General features: G+C 38.3%; 3 protein-coding genes across 7 annotated transcripts in view; 1 reads left to right on the top strand and 2 right to left on the bottom strand.

Moving 5' to 3' along the window:
- The first annotated feature begins 2,380 nt into the window (after positions 1-2,380).
- LOC148719782 (uncharacterized) lies at positions 2,381-4,810 on the top strand. Its single transcript, XM_088739148.1, has one exon. The coding sequence runs from the start codon at positions 2,381-2,383 to the stop codon at positions 4,808-4,810; it is 2,430 nt and encodes an 809-aa protein (XP_088595274.1).
- Positions 4,811-5,702: 892 nt separating this feature from the next.
- Positions 5,703-15,458, bottom strand: LOC148719781 (discoidin domain-containing receptor 2-like). Of its 5 annotated transcripts, XM_088737484.1 has the most exons (3): positions 15,128-15,440; positions 6,133-6,446; positions 5,703-5,886 (listed from the first exon to the last, which is right to left on the bottom strand). In XM_088737484.1, the coding sequence occupies exons 1-3, from the start codon at positions 15,225-15,227 to the stop codon at positions 5,722-5,724; spliced, it is 579 nt and encodes a 192-aa protein (XP_088593610.1). In that variant the 5' UTR covers positions 15,228-15,440; the 3' UTR covers positions 5,703-5,721. The 5 variants fall into 5 exon arrangements, 1 of the variants encoding a protein (XP_088593610.1); XR_015992897.1 differs by lacking the exon at positions 5,703-5,886 and having other exon boundaries at positions 6,351-6,446; positions 14,106-15,458; XR_015992898.1 differs by lacking the exons at positions 5,703-5,886; positions 6,133-6,446 and adding an exon at positions 11,939-13,143 and having other exon boundaries at positions 14,106-15,458.
- A 651-nt stretch (positions 15,459-16,109) lies between these two features.
- Positions 16,110-22,570, bottom strand: part of LOC111323973 (protein sidekick-2) — a 33,701-nt gene continuing 27,240 nt past the window's right edge. Inside the window, exons 15-22 of the mRNA XM_088739146.1 lie at positions 21,826-22,119; positions 20,979-21,281; positions 20,454-20,562; positions 19,875-20,184; positions 19,548-19,590; positions 18,983-19,249; positions 18,333-18,605; positions 16,110-17,702 (exon numbers count right to left, since the gene is read on the bottom strand). Of these exons, the coding sequence (XP_088595272.1) occupies positions 17,338-17,702; positions 18,333-18,605; positions 18,983-19,249; positions 19,548-19,590; positions 19,875-20,184; positions 20,454-20,562; positions 20,979-21,281; positions 21,826-22,119 (1,964 nt within the window). The 3' untranslated portion in view covers positions 16,110-17,337. The remainder of the gene's footprint in view (positions 17,703-18,332; positions 18,606-18,982; positions 19,250-19,547; positions 19,591-19,874; positions 20,185-20,453; positions 20,563-20,978; positions 21,282-21,825; positions 22,120-22,570) is intronic.

Below are 22,570 nucleotides of genomic sequence, written 5' to 3'. Positions count from 1 at the left end.
AACACACAGTATCTCGACATTCTACCAAAGATTGTCAAGAAGTACAACAATCAAAAACACAGATCAATCGGCATGACTCCGGCAGAGGCTTCCAGGAAAAAGAATGAGAATGCCGTCTTTCTGAAACTCTTTGGCGATCTGAGCGGGTTGCGAGAGCAGCCAAAGTTTGCGGTTGGCGATCACGTTCGAATCTCCAAATTCAAGCGAAAACTGTTCGACAAAGGATTTACTCCAAATTGGACAGAGGAGATTTTCATCGTTGACGAGGTGCAATATTCCAACCCGATCACTTACAAGTTGAAGGATCTGCTCGGGGAAGAGATCAAAGGTTCTTTCTACGAACAGGAGATGTTGAGAGCAAAGCAGGATGTTTTCCGCACTGAGAAGGTTATTCGAAGGAGTAAAGGGAAAGCTCTCGTGAAGTGGAGTGGTTACCCAGAGAAATTCAACTCATGGATTGATGAGAGTGAACTTCAGGGGGTAGGTCCTGCCTAAAAAAAAAATTGAATAAAAAAAACTCTTAAAAGAATGTTTAATAATAAATAAGATGGATGAGCTTGAGTATTTTTCAAAGCGTGCACTCTTGAGAAAGGCAAAGGAGATGGGACTGCAAGGATATTCCACGAAGAATAAAGAAGAGTTGATTGAACTGATTAAAAAACCTCCACCTCCTCGCGCAAGACACATTGGTGTGAGGAAAAAAGTAACACTTCAATCTACAGATTCAGAAGGGGACGAACTCGTTTTCCCCTCAATCAGTGCTGCTGCGAAACATTTCAATGTAAACCCTTCAGTGTTTGCAGCGAAGCTGAGAGCACGCAAAGAGAGTATAAGAAACTTCATTACACTTGAAGGAAGGAAATTTGCTCTCCATTTCGAAGCTTACCGTTTGAAAGAGTAAAGCGTTAAACACACTCTCATCAAGATAGAGTTTTCATCACTTGAAACTAGTGATGAAAAAAAAAACTTAAAAAAAATATTTACATCATAATAGATATGCAGACAATGGAGAAAAACACTGTTGTACAGCTTCGTCAGAGTGCAAAAGAGATTGGCCTTCGCGGCTACTCGAGGCTTCGAAAAGCAGAGCTCATCAAGCTCATAAATCAGTCAAGACCAAACATCTTTGTCAATAAGAAAGAGGTTTCGGAGAGAGCAGGAGGGTCTCTGCTCGATGATCCGATTCCTAAACATGAGATTCCAAAAGGGCAGAAAATCTTGAAACCGTCAAAGCCAGCAAAGCTTGTGAAAAAGATCGAGAAGGCTGTTGATTGGGGGAAGAGGGAGGTGGAGGATTGGGGTCAGTGGTTGAAGGAGATGGATGCTCCGAGAGTTGTGGTTGATGACAAGTTGAAAGATTTCAAAACGCATATCGCTAAGCTTTACGAGAAAAGAGACCAACACCGTTTCAAACTTGTTGAGAGCAACTCTTCATTGAAAAAGTTTGCGAGGCAGTACACGATTGATGGGGTGGGAGGTTGTGGACCGATAGATTTTTTTCAAGCTGTAAAACCGACCGTAATCAACTTTCTGTTAACGCAGAAGAATATCAAGATGGAGCTCGTTCTGAGGTGTAATATGTCAAAGACAGACATTGCGACGGGTGAGACTGTGCTAAAGCTTGCGTATTTTAAATCTTTCGTAGAGATTGTCTTTCAAGAGACTGATCAATAAGAGCTTTATCAGAAATGTGTTGACAAAATGATGGAGAGTTTGGCTAAGTTTACAAGAGAGGGAAGCGGTTGGGTTGTGCATTCGGTTGAGGGTTTGGATTTGCACACGGTGGAATACACTCCTTTGAAAGGTTCTTCATACATTAAGCTACCACCAGATCTCGCAAATAAGAAGGCTATCATAAACATGAGGAATGAGGATAGTGAATGTTTTAAATGGTGTGTTACGAGAGCGTTGAATCCTGTGAAAAAGAACCAAGAGCGTATCTCAAAGACATTGAGAGAGCAGGCAAAGAAGCTTGTGTGGGATGGGATTAAGTTTCCGATGGAGGTGAAGAGAATTCACCGCTTTGAAACGTTGAATCCAGGTCTTGCTGTCAACGTCTACATGTATGAAGGTGGGCTCAAACCCTTGAGAGTGAGCAAGGTCGAGAGTAGCAAGATCCACATTGATCTTCTTCTCATTACTAGTAATGAAGGTGAGAAAAAGCATTACTGTCTCATCAAATCTTTGAGTCGGCTCGTATCGAGTGACCTATCGAAAAATGAACATAAGAAGTTTATCTGTAGGAGATGTCTTAATTATTTCGGTTCTCAGAAACTTGTTGACACACAGCGAACTTTGTCGAGATCATGAGGCTGTGAGAGAAAAGATGCCAAAGGAGGGAACTTTTCTCTCTTTCAAAAACCACTATAAGAAGATGGACATGCCGTTCGTCATCTATGCTGACTTTGAATCGATCATCAAACCTTTGCACACCGTTCAACCGAATCCTGAAGAGTGTTACACCGAGAAGAAGCAGAAACATAACCCGGTGAGTTTTTGCTACTTTTTTAAATGCTCTTTCGATGATAGATATTCGAAACTGGTTGAGTACACAGCAAAGTCGGAGGATGAAGATGTTGCACAGATATTTGTTAACATGCTTCAAGAGGAGGTTAAGGCAAAATACAAAAACCATCCCGCAAAAGAGATGATCTTCGAAGACAGCGATGCTGAAATCTTTGAAAATGCGACGTGTTGTTGGTTATGCGGAGAAGATGTCAAGATGGAAGATGTGAAGGTTCGTGATCATTGCCATTACACCGGCGAATTTCGAGGAGCTGCGCATAACAGTTGCAACCTGAGATTCCGACGACCGAAATTCACTTCTGTCGTCTTTCACAACTTGGCAAACTATGACGCACATCTCTTCATTAGAAATCTCGGCGTTTCAGAAGGTGACATTAATTGCATTCCCAACAACGAAGAAAAATACATCAGCTTCACAAAGAGCATTGAAGTTGACAAGTTTTTCGACAAAGAGAAAGAAAAAGACGTTGTTGTCAAGAGAGAGTTGAGCTTCAAATTCATGGCTTCTGGTCTTGACAAGCTTGTCAACAACCTCACCAAAAAGATTGACTCTTTTGAGAATACAGGAAGATACTTTGATGGAGAGAAGCTTGACCTGTTGAAGAGAAAGGGTGTCTATCCTTATGAGTGGTTGAACTCTATCAACAAGCTTGATGAGACTGAACTTCCACCGATTGAAGCTTTCTTCTCTGTTCTCAGTGGTAGTGGTATCTCTGAAGAAGAATATACTCATGCACAGAGAGTATGGAAAACCTTCGGAATGAAAACGATGCGAGATTATCACAATCTCTACAATCGAAGTGATGTTCTCCTTCTCTGCGACGTTTTTGAGAATTTTCGAAAGCTTTGTAAGGAGAACTACGACCTCGATCCCTGCTGGTACTACACAGCGCCTGGGTTGTCTTGGGATGCATGTCTCAAGATGACTGAGGTAAAGCTTGAGCTGCTAAGCGATGTAAATATGTTGCATATGTTTGAGAAAGGTATTCATGGAGGGATTCGGATGGTTACAACAAGATACTCGAAAGCCAACAATAGTTATATGAGAGAGAAGTTTGACAAGAGCGAACCTTCAAAGTTTATCCCGTATCTTGACGCAAACAACCTCTACGGTTGGGCGATGAGCAAGAGTCTACCAACCCATGGCTTTGAATGGGTGGATGAGAAAGACTTTAAAGATTGGAAGAATTTTCCCTGCATTCTCGAAGTCGATCTGCTTCCTGTCAAGGAAGAGCTGCACGATCACTTTAGCGACTATCCCCTAGCTCCTGAAAATCTGTTGATTGGCAAAGTTCATAAGCTGGTCTGTACCTTGAATGGTAAAAAGAAGTACATCATTCACCATAAGACTTTGAAGCTTTACATGAGTCTTGGAATTGAGATTGGAAAGATTCACCGCATCATCAGGTTTAAAGAGAGTCCTTGGATGAAGAAGTACATCGATTTGAATACAGAGTTGAGAGCTAAGGCTGACAACGATTTCGAGAAGGACTTTTTCAAACTCATGAACAACTCTGTATATGGCAAGACGATGGAAAACATTCGGAAACGAGTTGATGTGAGACTTGTCAACTCAAAAGAGAAGGCGAAGAAGTTGGTAAATAAGGTCAACTTCAAACACTGCACCATCTTCTCCGAGAGTCTCTGTGCGATTGAGATGAGAAAGACGCAAATTCTCTTCAACAAACCTCTCTATCTCGGAATGTGTATCCTCGATCTCAGCAAGACTCTGATGTATGACTTTCATTACCACTACCTAAAATCCAAGTATGGAAATAGAGCAAAGCTTCTCTTCACTGATACAGACAGTCTTTGCTATGAGATTCAGACTGAGAATTTTTACAAAGACATAATTAATGATGTGGAATGTCTGTTTGACACAAGCAACATTCCGAAAGAGCACTCTGCTGGGATACCAACTGGGGTGAACAAGAAAGTTATTGGAAAGTTCAAGGATGAGGCGGGTGGAAAAATCATTGAAGACTTTGTCGGTCTGAGGGCAAAGCTTTACAGCTACAAGATGTTTGATGGGGGGGATGAGAAGAAGAAGTGTAAGGGAGTGAAGACAGGAGTGGTGGAGAGTACCATCAGCTTCGATGACTATAAGAGATGTCTGTTTGATGGTGGAAAACAGCATCGGAAAATGAATATCCTCAGAAGTCGAAAGCATGAGATTTTTATGGAGGAGACTAACAAAGTCGCTCTGTCCGCCGATGATGACAAGCGAATCATTCTACCAGACAGAGTGAACACACTCGCAATAGGACATTGTAGGTCGGTCTGAACAAGCTTGAATGAATAATTTGAATTATTATGAAATAATGCGAAAAGATGATTTTGTATTAAATTATCGTGACAGTACGATAATTTAACGAAAATGAGCCAGAACCGGCCTTATATCAACTACTCATGTATATTTCAGAGCTGTTTTCGTTCCTTTATAAGTAAGATATAAGTAAAGAACGGGAATAGGCTACGGGTATCTCTACACAAATTTGGATAATTAATTGAAATGATCAAACGGGTAACTTTAACAAAATCCGTAGATTAACTCTCACTTTAAGTTAGTTGCCCAATACTTCATAGCCCTCAAGTTGCATTCTCTCTCTTATAAACATTACGACTGTTCACAAATTAAAGATACCCCGGTCAGATTTTTTGAAAGTTCATAATGAAGTATTAAGTACAACAATGAATTGAAATTTAGCCCTTTTCTTGAAGGTTTTCTCCTCTGATATAAATATAGTTTCCTGGGTAAGTATTTATTGGCAATTAACTCAACATTGAGCATAGAAATAACAGGTTGTTATTGGTGGCTTGGTGTCTGATTTAGTCACTTATCTAACTAACAAGCATAGGTCATCAAAATAGACTGAAAAGGAAGGCTTAAAAGAGTATCTTCGATTACCTTATAATATGATAATAATAATAATAATAATAATAATGATAATAATAATAATAATAATAATAATAATAATAATAATAATCATGATAATACTGGGAACAGCGAGGATTTTGAGAAAGGTATTAGATATCTAGAGTAAAGAGAAAATCCTAAGGGACCCCTGGTCGTGGGCTATGACTCGCTCCCTGAGGAAACAACCCGGAAAAAGATCATCCAGTTCGTTTACCATAATAATAATAATAATAATAATAATAATGATAATATAATAACAGAAAACTTGAAAAATGCATTTAAAAAGCTCCAAACTCACTTTGCTCTTGTTTTACTCCAAATACTTCTGTTCTCATACACACACCACCCTGGTGTGTTTGTGGCAGGAACCGTAAATATCTTGTTAATACTCCGTAAACAACATGCTTCACCTCTGAGTTCCTGTCAGCATTTCCTCTCAGAAACTTGAGGCAAACAAATAGTCATATGTCATCAATAACGTTTTTCCGAAAATTGAGAGAATAGCAGGTATAAAATAGAAACAGTGCAGATACCATTAAGATCAACAATTCTGAGGACAAGATTTCGATATCATTTTACCTGTAAGATATTCTATATGGTCAGACTTAATAATCCATGTTATATTAATTTTATAAATGTACACTGATTTGTTTTGAGCAGCTATGCCTCATACTGTATTTCCTATATACCTTGACTTGTCCACCTTCCTTGTAGTCTACCCAAGGTGTCCCATCTGTTGATATTTGAAGTGTGTAGTTCTTCACCCACTGATCTGTTTGAGAATTCCCTTGAGTAGACACAGCACAGATGATATGAAGTGACTTTAGATCAATCTCTAGGTATGGGTTAGTGTCATTTGTTCCTGCACACCATGATGATCCTAATGTGTAGTTCAGTCGACCATGCTCGGCTGGAGTGTTGGCATTTTGTTCAGAAGAAGAGGTTATGTCACTATTTGGAATTGTCTCAGTTCCCAATCCAAGATCTAAATCAACGCATGCTCCTACAAAAAAAATTACATTTGCTTTATAACGTACTCATTATAATTATTGTAACAGAGATAATGGGTTGGATGCATCTGAGAAGCACATGGATGCCTTAAATCTCTTTATAAATTATCTCTGATAAAAGTTCATGTCAGATAGTTAACAACTATTTACGAGGTGGTGGTGGCTATTGTTAAACAGAAGAGTAAATTAACTGTTTTGTACCTGTAACAAAAACAGTATTTGGGGGCAAGTCACTCGGAGGTGAATAGCAAAGGATAGGCTGAGTTTTAGTATCCAATCAGTGCCCGCCTTCAACGCTATCCTCCATTTAGTATATACTGGTAACATATAGTGCTGGTCAGCCTCCTACAGGAGGCAATAGCCACAAAAATCTGTCGCGCTTGAAATGTCGTTTCTTTACAAGTTAAGCGAAAAGAAACCAAAGAAAAAGTTGGATCGTTCAGTGCGGCCATTTTGTTGCTGCATATTTTACCCCGTTCCACAGTGTATTACCGTGGCATATTTGGCACGTTCTCATGACCTTATTAGGTAATATGACATTGTAGCAGAATAATAAATAATAATTGATCCACACCTTCATTAAGCATACAGTTCTTTCATGAAAAAAAGCAACAGTAAAAACAATCGACTCTCTTTGACCCTAGCCCTGTCTTAGTGAAATACCAGATTAATCTGAAACATTTTTAGAATTAATAGTGCAAGTAGAATGATATCCGAGGGTGCTTGGATATCATTTTGCCTGACACAAATATAATGGTTTCAGACTCTCTGTCTGTTTGCTGATAGAATACTTCAAAGTTTTGAATTAACTTTAGTAACCTTTTTCTTCATGTTCCGTTAACTGTCCCATTTCTTGTTAGATAATCTCATCATTAAGAAAATGCGAAACTCTGAGCAGCTCTTTTATCTTTTCGGTATTGATGCTGTCTGCATGGGCGATTAGGTTGTGCTGTAAGCGTAACTCTTAGGTTTTAGCACTCAAAACTGAAAAGACATGTTCAACAAATCCCGCCAGATGTAGTAATAATGATAGAATAAAAGTAAACCTTATGATTAGATTTCTAATTAGAATAGAGGTAAACCTTAGCATTAGATTTCAAATGACACGGTGCTCACCTGTGGCAAGATGTACAAGTACAGCGAGAAAAGCTATATGGAAACAAAGCTCGAGATTAATTTGCGACATGTTTCGATTGAATATGTTGCGAAATACCGCACGATTGTTTAGTGTGATCGGTCATTCGAAACAGAAAGCTCGTCCGACAAAAGATGTTTTGGTTACCTCGCTATTCAAGCTCGTTTTTGCATAATTTGTAGTAAATTTCGAGTTTTCAATCAGATGAAGTTAATTTATAAATGATGATACAATTAGTTAAACAATGCAACAAGGCCTGCTGGGAGTACCTAGATAGCCTGGCAAATATTTTGCATGATAAAAGCGAACACAGGCTATTTTAGACTTTTGTGCAGTCCAGGCGTAACGGATTTAGTGACCTAAATGTCATGAAGCTAGAAAATGGCAACATGCTAACAAACGAAAGTGGCATCGCTGAGTGCATGAACGAATACTTTGCATCAGCTTTTACAAGTGAAAACTCTGAAAATTTTCCATCATTAGATCAAGTTATCAAAGATTTGGGCCTTAGCCTTCTGCACTGTTCACCTAAGGATGTTAACAAGATCCTAAGCTAATTTAAACCTCATAAATCTCTTGGTCCGGATAGCAGCTATCCCATGATTTTCAAGAAATGCACTGGAACTTTGGCTTCAACACTTAGTGACGTTTTTAATGCGTCCTTTACGTCGGGCATGCTGCGTCATGGCTGGAAATTGGCTGATATTACTCTTTACATAAGAAAGGTGCTAAGAAAGTCCGCAAGAACTACCGTCCTGTCTCGCTAACATTGGTGGTGTGTAAAATGATAGAGAGAGAGCATCTTGTTCATTTTTGGACAACTAATGAGATTTTTATTCCAGAATAATCTGGATTTTTGAAAGGGAAATCTTGTTTGTCTCAACTACTATCTTGGTTTCACGATTGGGCCCGTGATAGAAACAAAGGATTGACAACTGACTTCATCTTTTTAGACCTTTTAAAAGCTTTCGACTCGATATCTCATGACAAAGATGCACGCATATGGTATCCGAGATCCACTCTTGTCTTGGCTTAGTTGCTTCTTAGAAAATTGATGCCAGCGAGTCGCTCTACGGGGACATTACTGTTCATGGACCTCCGTTTTGTTCGGTGTACCCCAGGGAACTGTGTTGGGACCTATTTTATTTCTCATTTATATTAATGATATCTCAAGAAACATTTCATCACACACAAAACTCTTTGCAGATGACATGAAGGTGTACAGGGTATTAAGAGATACTAAGGAAGATGTGGATGAGCTTCAGAAAGATCTTGCTCGCTCGTAATCTTGGAGCAATGACTGCAAAATTAAATTTAACACCTTAAGCATTTTTACGTTCGTGGGTGATTTTCGACCTTTAAGAGTTAACCACTGTTTTAAACTTAGTTCTGCATCCGCAACTTACGTATAATTGATGCATGGGATAGTTTACCAAAAGAAACTGCCCAGGCGAGGCGAATTATTTGAACATTTTTAAGAATAGACGCAAATATCGTCTTATGAGTGTTTTACGCGAACATTAAGTTATCTATTTCTATCTTTAAATCAGAGGTAAAGTTTTTTAACTATTTTTAAGAAGAAATGCTGCGGTACTAGTTTGACATTTTGTGCTCTTTCTAATTTATATAATCCATAATCGGCCCGTGGGAATTACCACTGTTTAATGCCCCGCTCTAATCTCACTCTTAGCCAATCAGAGCACGCGTTATATCAGCCACAAGCCTAAGCCACTTAGGTGATACAGGCTTCTACAAACAAGGAGTGGAGGGCGGATTGCTTGTTCGAAATCATGTCCTACAAGGGGGTGAGCACTTATCCGTGGGAGGGCGCTTATCAAAGCGTGGGCGCATATTAGAGGAAATACGGTAATTGTAAATTTGTAGTGTGTGAAGCCAGTTAGTTAATACAGTGTTACCTATTAGCTTTCTGTCCGACGCTCGATAAATTATCGCCGCAGATGCATGTCGTTAACCGCAACGAACACTGAGCGCCAGGTAGGCTATGAGCGTGACTCGCGAGGGCAGAAGCAAAGGGCTTAGTTCCCCTGCCGCGGGCCTGCGCGCACCCTGCTCGCTCGAAAAATTCAAATGAATAACGATTGATTCATTGCGATTTCAAGTCATAAACTGAACGGAATACTGGAAAAGGATAATTGCAATTTTGTGTTTGCCCTCGAAGACCTCCTAAGTAAAATGTATGGGGGAATCCTTGTTTACAATGTTTGCCTCATTAGCATAAGCAATTCAGTTTCTGATGGAGCTAAAAATAAATCAGTTCTGATTATCGAAAGTTCAAAGTACGATTAACTCGGCCAATGAATACGAGCCTGATGCATTGAATACTTTTTGTGCAACACGGGTTTAAAAGCTCAAACTTTTACATAGAATGAATGAACTCATTAGCGCTTTTACCACCTAGAAATTTTGCAGTTTTTGATGGACTATTTCTCCTTGAATATTACACCCAAAGAGCTAAAAATTTCACCATGTACTAAGGTTTTCTAGCTCTTTAGCTGCCTGAAGTCAATTTGTATCTAACATGCTTCTCTCTTTACGCAAAGCCGTATGCAAATGAGCAAAAATGTAAACAATGATGTCAGCATGAATCCGCTTATAGAACTGTTTCCGTAAGATTGGGAAAGACACGTATCTGAGGCAGACATAAAATGAGGGAAAGCCTTATATGCGCGCATAAAAGTTCAGTTAAATACGATATGAATAAATATTTTTGACAACTAAATCTTGTTTAATTGATGACTAATATGTATTACATTAAAACTTACCCTCAGTTTGATTCTTTGCCAGGTTGTTTTAATGGCTTCAGAAGTCAAGTTTGTAAAAGATGAGAATGAATTTTTAGTCAGATCTATTCATGGCGTCCTTATTCCTCAAGAGACTGTTTGGACTGAATGTTCACGAGTTGCTTGGACATGCATTAGCATTTAATAAATGAAGCGAATGGCTCAAATGTATTCAATCGTTTTGTCACATTCCCTACCATGCTTTGGAAAGGAAAGGTTTTCAAAAGAGCTTGGCACCTACATGTAGTAATAATCCATAAATTTTTCTACAATCCTGACAGAGTATTTTGAGGTTTTGAACATATAATTGAAATATGAACGTGTCTTTGGGAGTTTTCCAATGCAATCGTTTTCACTCAAACGATGAGAAAGTCAAGAACTTTGCATGGAGATATTGCGATTATTCAATATATGTGAAAATGTAGACTGAGAAGAAGCTTGTTTCTCTACCAGAGTAGAAAATGTCTTCCATTCCAAAATCAGTATATATTTTCTCCATATTCTTTTTCACACATTTCCTAGACCATTGACAATGAAAACTTGCTGAATAATCAAAGATTCTTCAGTTAACGATCATTTCCTTTATTCTCATGAGTTTAAGTTTTCGTTTTGTTTCATTTGTGTGTGATACTGTGAGGAGAAATTTTATGCTGGTCACTTTCAGGGGCTAAAGGACTATTCCGCAGTGACAAATGACGACCTCTCCCAAGGCTAAGTAGAGGCAGTGTTGATCCGTCATTGTAAATAGCGCTCTATAAGTGATAACTTGTAAATTGTTGTAAATTGTAAAGATTCCTTAGATTGTATTTCAATTGCAAAATATGATAATTGCGACATCGAGGCAACGTGGCTGGAACTCAAAGTCAAATCTCAGACTTCTTGTTGGCTGTATATATCGTCCTCCAAATTCTGAGGGTTTCTACAATAAATTTCTTCCAATTCTTGAGAAAATCTCTGCGAGCAGAAAAAATGTCATCATCACCGGGGACTTCAATTCGAATATGCTAGACAACTCTGGAAAAGGCAAAAAGTTTAAAGACGTCCTGCAACTCGTTAATTTTAAAAATGTTATTAAGAATCCCACCAGAGTAACAGAACATTCCAGTACAATCATAGATCTAATTTGCACAAACAACATGCCAAAGGTTAATAGTGCTGGTGTTATCGATTTCTGCATCGCCCACCACAGATTTATTTACATTTCATTTAAGTTGGCAAAGTCACGCAATTCCCCTCCAGTAATAAAATACGTCAAGAACTTCAAAGGAGTTAAGGAAGACCCAAAATCTCTTCAGAACGACCTTGAAACCGCACCATGGTGGATGTGTTCTATTTTTGATGAAATAGACGACATTACATGGGCCTGGGAAACAATGTTTAAAGATGCTGTTGATCGCCATGTTGCAAAACGCCTAGTTAAAATTAGACGGCATTCACTCCCATGGATGAACAGTGAAATACGTAAAGCCATGAGTAAGCGGTATAAACTCTTAAAACTCTGTGATGGTACGCTAAATACCAAGCAAAACTGGGAGGAATATAAATCCGCTCGAAATCAAGTCACTGCTTTATTAAGATCTGCAGAAACTCAATATTGGAAGGAAAAGTTTGATAAAGCCAATAACTCAAGTATGTTCTGGAAAATTATACATAGCATATCTGGTAGCCAGAAGTCCTCCGGAGTTGGACCAGTCAAAGATGATTACAGCTTGGAGGTTTTAGATGATGACATGAAGGCTGACTTATTTAACCAATATTTTGTAAATGTTGGCAGAGATGTCGCAGAAAACCTCCCTAACATCCCAAACCAAACCGATATACAATATATTTATAGAGTCTCAGCATCTTCCTGCAACTCTTTGGTTCTGGATTCTGAAAATATTTTCAAAACTCTTAAGAATATCAAAAGCAACAAAGCAGCAGGCCCTGCTGGTATATCAAGTACAATTATTTCTCTAGCCGGCCCTGCAATTATTAATGGCTTGGAAAATATCTTCAAGCGCAGCTTTATCACAAGAACTGTTCCCATTTCATGGAAAAGAGCAAAGGTTACCCCTATCTTTAAAAAGGGAGATAGAATTGACATTGCCAACTATAGACCTATATCCTTGCTGTGTATCCCAAGTAAATTACTGGAACATCAGGTCTGTAATATAATTGATGAGCGCCTAAGTAACTCCTCTCTAAAAAGTCCTGTCACAGTGGGGCTTTACAAAAGGACTATCATCAGAAGGCATGTTACTAAAAATGACAGATACCTGGAGGATGAATATGGATAAAGGTATGATTGTGGGTGCAATATTTATTGACTTTAAGAAAGCTTTTGATAGCATCTCACACAACATCTTGTCATTAAAACTCCAAGCTATTGGATTAAGTGGGAATCTCCCTGAGTGGCTGATGGATTATTTGAAAGACAGATTTCAATACACTGTGGTAAATGACCACCCTTCTAACTTGGATGAAGTGAAATATGGTGTTCCCCAATGATCCCTCCTTGGTCCAAGGCTTTATACAATCTACGTCACTGACCTCCCTAACGCTATTACATCTGGAGACTCGTTCATGTATGGAGATGATACAAACATTATATTGTGTGGGGAAGAACTTTGATCAGGTCTGCTCACAATTAAATAACATTCTCGAGCAACTTCTGCTTTGGAGTACAATGAACAAACTTTGTATTCATCCTGTAAAGTCTGAAGTTATGATCCTTAGCAAATCGGGCTTCATTGGTCCTGCTCCTCCAATATGCTTCGGAAATAATTTTATTAATGTTGTTAATAACACTACTTGTTTGGGATTAATCATTGACAATAGGCTTACATGGGCATTGCATGTGAACCATGTAAAAAAATCTTTTGCACAGAAAGTGGGCGCATTAAAAAGAATGAAGAAGCTTCCTGTGAAAGCGCTGGAGGAAATTTACTTTAAATCTATTGTACCTGCGGTATCGTATGGTATTGTGGTGTGGGGAAACTGCAATTATTCTATCATGGAATCCTTAAACCCTATTCATGCAAGAGTTGCACGAGTTATCCACCAGGATAAAAGTCTTGAAGAGTTAAATTGGTTGCCAATTTCTTACATATATAAAAGAAGACTCCTTCTTCTGATGCACGATGTTTTAAATGATAAAATCTTATATGCCCCTTTTAATTTGAAGTTACGCAACAGACCATCACGTACAGGAGGGTTACAGGTTGAAATCCCTAGAGTGAACTACAACGTGGGAAAGGAATCAGCACAATACGGAGGACCTGTAATCTGGAATTTTATTGCTAGGCTGGTAAATTTTAATGTGAACATTCAAAAAGACAGTTTTAAAAATATTTTACGTAAGCTCTCACAGAACATAAATAGCTTCTCTTTTGAAGCGCCTATGATTGTTATGAAAGACAGAGATTTTGTATATTTTTAAGTGTTATTACATTGCATGTAAATTTTTGAATTAATTCGTGACTTGTTTGCTAATGAACTTTATTACAATGACTCATATTGAATATTTAAATACCATAGGGTGACTTTATGAATTATTTTAGTTTTACATTTGATTAGTTCGTTGTAGGTCCACATCAGCCTTATGGCTGCCCCCCTTCCTTACAACCTGCATTACTAAATAAAATGATTGATTGATTGATTGATTGATTGATTGATTGATTGACCTACCGGCTGCCTGAAGGGGTTTATTTACTATATAACTTGGTTTTTTTTACCTTTCTTGGAGCTGCAATGCAGATATGTACAGGCTGATCCAAAGGTAATGAGTGAGTTAACTTATTCATGCTGGAATTGGCATAATCCATCATAATTAATCCATACTTCATTAAGCATATAATCTTTTGATAAAAAACTATAGAACATCTTTGGAACTCGCTTTGTCTCAAAATAGTACCGGGTAATGAAAATAGCTAAAATTACTGAGTAAACAGTACGGGTAAAATACTCTCCAAGAGTGCTTTAACTATAAATTGAAATAAATGTTACCTCCCGATAGCTTCACTAAAACATAACTGTTTCAGACTCTGTTTCTGTTCGCTGAATGATTTGAATTTTAAAATGACCTATGTAAATTTGTCTTTGCCTCTTCAATGGGCAAGTTACAAAAGTATGACGGTTATTAATCTTCCCGTTCGTTGTAAGACGATCTTTTCATGAAAAATATGGGAAACCCGGAGTAGCTCTCCTTTCTTCTTGGTATTGGTGCTGTCTGTATCGGTGACGAAGTTGCGATGGTGTGCGGAAGTCGTAGGGCCGATTATTTAACAAAGTTGAGCCGTGGTTTAACAAAACCGCGTACTAGACTATCTTTATTTTAGCCGAACCTTTTATCTGAAAATTTATTTTTGTGAACAGTGACAAGAGGGCCGCAAACTACCAACCGAAGGACATTTATTCAATCACTGAGTCAACCCTCACGTATAAAATACCCGAGGCCTGTTGCTAACTGAAGGTAAAACCGCTGTTTAGGTTAGACTTCGTTTGAATACCTGGCATTTTGGCTTCAGTGCTCAAAAGTGAAAGACCTGTCCGACCAATTCCTCTAAATTTAGAAATTGAAATGAAAATACCGTTTTTGATGCTGTCTGCAATGCCGATTAAGTTGCGATGGGTTGCGGCGGAAGTGTTAGGCTTTAGCAATCAAAAGTGAAAGATATATCCAACCATTTCTGCTAAATTTAGAAATTGAGATAGTAAAAAAAGGTTACAAGAGGATTTCAAATGATACTGTGCTCACCTGAGGCCAGAGGAAGAAGTACAGCGAGGAAGGTTACACGAAAGTAAAGCTCGAGATTAAATTGCGCCATGCTTCGACTGAGTTTGTCAGGGTATGCCATCACAATTGTTTTGCTTGAGCGGCCATTTAAGCAGAAAGCTCTTCTGACAAAAGATGTCTTTGTTTCCCACTATTCAAGCTCGTCTTTGTGTAATTTGTAGACATATCGTCAATACATGTAAATCTGTGGTTGTTAATCAGTTTATGTCAATTCTTAAGTGATGGTACATTTAGCTCTCTACTCTCTCTCGGTTTGTTCGGCAGTTTGAGTTTCACCCTTTGATGCTATTGATGTAGCAGTAATACTTATATTTTTGGGTTTTTCAAGTACGATCTATAACATAAACAACTTAAAGGGCGCGTTCTGATTAGTCGAGTCTTTTTTTTGCCCTAGGGTGTTTGCTGCTAACTTGAGCAAATGCATGGAATAGTTATCGATATCTGCATATTGACGAAGCGTTAGGTAATCCGCGACTTAATGTGATGTTAATAGCAAGAACAGAATGCACTATTAGGTTGCAAGAGTGATGCAATGTCTTGAAGAGTTATCAGCCGAGGGATTTCCACACAACAAGTTGAAAGTTCTTATCAGTGATGTCGACAAACTGTAATGTTCAAGTTAGAGTCTCATGCGTGGTTTCTCATAGCCGTGCTACTAGCGTTTAGCGCGCATGCAAAGTCCCAAAATTAGGAAAATAGGATACCTAATCAATCGTAAAAAATCAGGGATGAAGAACATGACAGGATGACAATATATCCTAACTCGCGACGATATTTTGCTACAAGCTGCGTTGCGGGCACAACCCAGTTCAAGTAAATGGGAGGTGAATATTTAAGCAACTGAAGCTCTGCGATAAGCCTGGCGCTAAAACTGTATATTGAATAAATGCAGTTTTGCGTTGAATGTCTGGTTTAAAAGAGATAGTCTACCGCGATCAGACACTTGTTTTCGTGAAAACATTTTATTATACTAGCTACAACTATTCTGTTGCTTCTTTACATTTAGAACCTATTTAGATTTTATTGCCTTGCAACAATCTTTCCCAGCATCTTCTCCTATCTGTAAATAATCTAGAACCTAAAATATCTTAAGGAGTGAAAATACTCTATCATTTTCTATTCTCTCATCTAGATACACCCACTAATAATATTCTGTAACCTAGCTTTTTTCAATTGCTTTAAAGAGAGCAAAGCAACATATTGTTCTTACTGTTGAAAAGAGTTTATTGTGCATGAAAATAGATCGAAAACATTTGTAATGTCCAATAAACGACAAAAAAAGAAAATAGAACCTTCAGTCTTTAAAAGGTAATTTATGAGTGAAAGAGATATCACTTTATGAAGTTTTGCATCTATCTAACGGCTCTTATTTTAACAAGTGCTTCAGACCACACTTTTACTGGAATTCAAATTTTCATGCCGTAACACTGACTCTAACGCCCTAATAGATTAATTCACATTTGATAAGACGGATTCGTCAAGCCAAGTCGACGAAGTTATGTGTGATTGCCTGTTAAGTAGTCTCCTTCGCAGCCGTTGTTTGGGCTCGTCACGCGACGCTCCCTCCCCCGTTGGGTGACGAGCCCAAAAACCGGCTGCGAAGGAGACTATCTGTTGAGAGGTTTCGTTTAGTTTGGGAACCTCACCCAGAGTTATAAATCTAATTTATCCCTCATACGAGGGTTATAACTAAAGGTTACGATCGAGCTGTATATTTTACAGACATCAAAAGCAAAAGGTACAAGTAAAATATAAGAAAAGTTTAATGAATTTTGAATGAAGGAGGAGGACAGTTCAAACGAGTTCATTCCATTGCCCAACTACTTATCGCTTCTTTTAGCGAGACTAGAACAAGAAGCGTGTCACGAACCGAAGTACCGTTTGGATGTTGCAGTGCGTCTTTTCCGTTTTTTGATCACAGATGACGTCAAAATGCAGTCAGGACAAAAGAGTGGCACTGACGTTCATAACAAAGTTTGACGCCTTCTGTGACGTATCACAGAACAGGCTCACGACAACATGGAATCCAATTGCCTTATACATTAAAGAGGTAAGACGCTGTCAATGGTGACGTCATCTGTTCGTCGTCCTCTGTTAGATCATACATGCAAAACATATAAAACAGGATTGATAATCTGAACAAAACAGATACTAAATAAGTTTTGGGATTATCATATTTCCTCATACACTTCTTCATTTTGTTTCCCGCCATTTTCTTCAGGAAGCACCATATTGTAATATCCGGGGTTTTCGGGTTTTTCCTGTAACGACTGGTACATAGAAGGAACATGAAACTCCTGGTTCGAAGGCCTGGGTTTGAGTTCTATATATGTACCTGGGTCTGACGCTTGATCGTCACTTGACTGTTGATCAGGTGAAGATTTGACACCATCGAAGTCAATTTTTTCTTTGCTCTGTATCCTTTTATTAGGAACAGCTCCTCTCCGCTGCCATATCAGCCCACAAATTATAACGAGCAACACGAACACAATACAAGACAATGCGATGACAATGGCAAGTAAGATGTTTTCTGTATCTAGTAAAAGAAAACAAACGACTTTCGAACCAGCCATCAAACATTGAAAATTTCTTAGTTACTATGTTTCAATACATTGATGTTTTTGTTAAAGTTGATTCATCCTATCAAATAGGACGTTTTTTAATGCACGAAACATAAATATAATTTCAAACTTTCTGTTGTGTCATCTCTTGGTCGTACTTCATTGTACGCCGAAATTTGAATGCCTATTAACTCGAAATCTCGCTATCAAATCACTTACATAACCTCCAGAAGTCTCGAACCAACCATTACGGGAAACAGAGATATTTTAGCCTTGAGCCCTCTCAACGTTGGTGCATATAACTCTGTTTTGACTTAGTTTCAACCTGACAGGCCAATTTTGATATACGGAATGATCGACTTGTATTGTGCACTAAAACAATTTTCTAGCTGGAGAAAGAAAATGTAACTTCACACTGAACAACGACTTCAACATACACCGCTACATAATGTTGCTCTTGATACATTCACAGACATGTTCAAAACTGTCTAAACAGCCCCAATTAGAATCCTAAAAACTCTAAGCCGGACTCGAAAGTTCTAAGCACTTAAAACTTGTTGAACGATTATTTTGATCACGTTCGAAATGTGAGAAAAAATTTCTACCTTCACTATCGAGTAGGGTGATTTCATACAATATTGAGCCAAAGGCGTTTGTAACGTGACAAACATACTCCCCATAATCTTCTCCAACCTGTGGCGTGACAATGAGGCTGTTATTCATATATTTGATGTTATCACCGGTTGGAAATTGTCCATCTTTCGTCCAGGAGTAGTTTAAAGGAATATGACTTGTTGCTTGACATGAGAGAAAACATGGACTTTGCTTTTCACATATCACTGAGGAAGGGGAAAATTCTCCGATAATTCTGGGTGGAACTGTGTGAGAAAAACAGAAAACGTAATGATACCAAAAAATGAATAAATAAGACAAAACCATGCTCACGCCAACGGAGCTGGGGTGAAACAAATATTTGAGGACACTACCACGACTTACTTTTGGTTCAATTACAAACTTCTAATATTTGGTTAGTACTCAGTACACACACTAAATCCTCAATGACTTGTTAATAAGTGGCTGTAAGGTTGAGACTAGTAAAGGTGATTATCGTATCGCTTAGAAGAACCACACTTGGTTATTTATTTTGGTAGAGGTTATTAAATTCTTTAACTAAACAAAACTAAATAAAAAAATACACTTAGTCTTGTCATTGTTACCCAATGTTTAATGCAAATGTAGCAAAGTTTCTACCTACCAGCGACAATGACTGTCGTAGCTGTGCGGCTGTCTCCGAACATGTTTATTGCTTTACATTCATAAACACCACTGTCACCAGGAACAACATCTTTTATAATAAGTATTTTGTAGTTGTTCTCGAACTGAGCGCGAGGTATACTAGTAACTCCATCTTTAGTCCAGGTTACAGAAGCCTTAGTTTCTCCACTAACCTCACAGGTCAACACTACCAGTTCGCCAATTGCTGTAATGGTTGTTTTTGGGAGATCTTTGTTGGTAGGTTTACCTGAGTTTTGATAAAGATGGAGTAGAGTTATTCCTTAACAAAGTGCAGGATACAAAGCAGCATGAAGGCTTTGCAGCTTCTCTCTTCCCAACTAAAAATAACATAAAATCCCCTCAATTGATAGAAAAACTTCAATTTCATCACAAATACAGGAAGACAACCAACACAGAATCGCAGTCTTATATCAATAAAATACTCACAGATTAGACAATATTGAGGTAAACTTGGTTGCTAGATGCTAGATGTCTCTGACAAAGCAAAAAGTATACAAAAACACACAAACACTTAACAACAATACCTTTGGTGTCAATGGCTACGAAGTTACTAGAGACACACACCGTCTGCAAAATACAATCACAAAGCTAATCATCTTGTGAAACCTTGTGCTGTGTTTGGTTATAGCACGGTGACTCAGAGCTCCTGCTAAAAGCTGCTGTTATAGCACTCCATTCTTTAAGCCCAAAAAGCAGGTAAAAAAACGGCAAACTAATAGTTCAGGAGAGGGAAGTTCCTGAGACACCTGAGATGATGACCTGGAAGAGGTGGATGAGTCAGAATTTTCACTCAGTTCTTTGACTGAATGAATAGAAAATCCCTTCCTAAGGATAAAAGTTTGTTAGGATACCTCGGAAACGAAAGCCCTGAGGAACACTCTGTAGTTTGTATTCAGCTGCAGTGGTTTGTTGTAATAAAACTGATCACCACCACTTCTCTTACTCCTTTCTTTATCGCTGGACTGCACTCCGTTTCCAATAACAAATTCCTGATTTTTATCAAAATCGTTTCCTCCAAACTGAAAAGCGACATAAGCCGCAGGAAAAGAAGATTTATGCGCTTCTTCATACGTCATCATGTCTTGTGTTGTAAATCTTTGCGGTGGTTTAACAGCTCCAGTATAGTTTGAGCTAATTGTAATGATGATAACTTGAAAAAATCTGCAAGATACACTACAGGATATTACTAGTGTTAGCAGTATCTCGTGGTGCCAATTGTTACTTGTTAGTTACATTTACTTTACATTATATTTTGGCACATGACAATACACAGGATGTCGATGATTACAGTACAAGATAAAATAACCCTAACACTGAGCCACATCTTTCTGTGTAAAGTCCTTCCTTTGCCATTCGTTAGCAAGACGAAAGCCTACTCCTGTGCAAATATCCCTCAAAGTAAACGTAAAACTACATATAGTCAATCATACCTTGCATTTCCAGGAAAACGTGGAAGCGTGACTTTAGCTGAAATTCCTCCTTCTTTTAAATTCGCAAAAAGAGAAGGCGAAGATGGTGTTTCTTTAGACCACACTTCAGCTGGGGAAAAGGGAAAGAAGGCTCAGAGTAACGATGTCACTTTGATGGCCGCACAATAACCCAGATTAAACTATAAAACGAAACTAGTCTCTATTCATCCGCCATGACAACCGGAAAGCATGGCCCATACAAATATCCATGATCCTTTGCAATGTCTTAGAACTTTCTCTAGGACAACTTCCGGAAGGATTACTATTAAAACATTACCCTCAGTTTAGACAAGTAAATCTAACGAAATCCTTATATTACTCTGTACAAGAACGTGTGAGGTTACACGTGCCTGTTAAGCACACACTCAAAAAGTTACGTAATTTCCCTGTGTTTCCCATACGTTTATATCATAAGTTGCTACAACCCTATTGTTTAACGCCCTCTGATCAAATCTCCTCAATACATCTACCCACAGGCTTACTTACCCAATGTCTGCACCATTACAGGTCTACTGTAGGGTCCAGGCCCCGCAGCAGTGTAGCCTCGAACAGACACTTCGTACTTGGCACACCAAGAGAGTCCAGTGACGAGAACATAAGTTGTAGATGTGTTAATGGTTGAATGATAGGCAGACTGGATCCCTGTACAGTTTTCCAGCACAATGAGCCTAACTTCATATCTTATGATATCACTATGGGCTACTTCTCTTGGCAGTCCAAGCCAAGTTACATTCATTTCTGAGGAGTTCACTGCAGAAGAAGATACCGCTTCTGGTCCACAACTGGGCTCTATTTAAAAAATACGAAAAACAGCTTTTATCAAGTAAAATTACTCTTGGACTACACCAACGCGTCAACAGAATGACAAAATAATATTTTTCAGAATATTACTCATAAATAAAACTTGTAACAGATATTTAAAGATGACGGAGTAAAAATAAAAAACAAAACAAAACAAACAAAGAAAAAGAGAGAAAAACAGCTAAGAAAACCAGGTTACTATGCCTTGCTTAAAACATCAACTCTTAAACTTGTGATAAAAGTAGAGTTTATCAGTAATTCAAGATTTATACTGCATTTAAAAATGTCAGAGCTTTGATGGACTAAACATATGGATTAAAAATTGTATCTTGCGGTTCTTTCTGTAGTGCAAGATACAACTTTTCATGGTAAACAGATCAAATCAAACAGACAAAAAAAAGCAATTAAAAATCGAATCATTTTTGAACATGGACAAGGATCACCACGATCAAATCACTACTAAATATTGTAATGCATGTGAATGTGTTTAAGTGCAGACGAAATGTCGTAACGGTAAATGTAAAGAACTCACTGTATTCCTTGGTAGTTACAGTTGTTGTCCCATTTGGTCCAGGTTTAATAGTCACAGCTCTGACATGAAACTGATAAGTCACTCCACCCAACACATCAACTGTGTGATTCAATGCATCTTTGTCTATACCAGAAATCTCTCTTGTTACAACTCCACCGTGACTATAAAACAAGGTGTAACCCCTTAAAACTCCATTTGGTTCTGCAGGTTTACACCAGGACAATGTTATTCGAGGGCCATGCAAATTGCTGGGTGGCACATCAACAGAACACAAAAACCGAGGTGCACTGGGAGCTGGAAGAACAAAAATGTGATTTTCACTAAGAGAATGACACAGAAGATAAGTACATGTAGTAATAAAGTATGTTATCACAAGAAAATTATCGTTGCAGTATATCGAAAAAGTGTAATGTAGGGATGTGCTGCCCCTCTATTTGGGTGTTTAAAGAACTGGCGCTTCCTTGGGGATAGTTTAAGAATGAAATAAATACAGGTTCATGGTTGAAGAGTTCACAGTGACAATTAACAGAGGAGGTGGTTGTGAAGGAGCTTCTGGTACAGGTCATATCATTTATTCCAATCTTCCCAGGTGGTGGGACCAAAATCATAGGAAACTATCATCGTTTTGAAAAGTTGAGAAAGTTCTTTTTTTTTTTTTTTTAATGTACGAGACTTCTTCTCACTCTTTTTTAATTGACACTTCATAAGTGACAATGAACACCTAATTATTGGAGGATAACAGAGT

This window comes from Stylophora pistillata, chromosome 11, assembly GCF_964205215.1.
Source record: "Stylophora pistillata chromosome 11, jaStyPist1.2, whole genome shotgun sequence".
NCBI classification, from domain to species: Eukaryota; Metazoa; Cnidaria; class Anthozoa; order Scleractinia; family Pocilloporidae; genus Stylophora; species Stylophora pistillata.
Note: the sequence above shows the minus strand (reverse complement) of the source record. Positions and strands in the feature narration are given on the sequence as shown.

Coding starts and splice junctions, on each gene's coding strand:
- LOC148719782 (XM_088739148.1), top strand. CDS start 2,381: ATGCCGTTCGTCATCTATGCTGACTTTGAATCGATCATCAAACCTTTG.
- LOC148719781 (XM_088737484.1), bottom strand. CDS start 15,227: ATGGCATACCCTGACAAACTCAGTCGAAGCATGGCGCAATTTAATCTC. Junction 6,447..15,127: donor ACTTCTTCCTCTGGCCTCAG/GTGAGCACAGTA, acceptor TTTTTTTTGTAG/GAGCATGCGTTGATTTAGAT. Junction 5,887..6,132: donor AGGAAGGTGGACAAGTCAAG/GTATATAGGAAA, acceptor GTTTGCCTCAAG/TTTCTGAGAGGAAATGCTGA.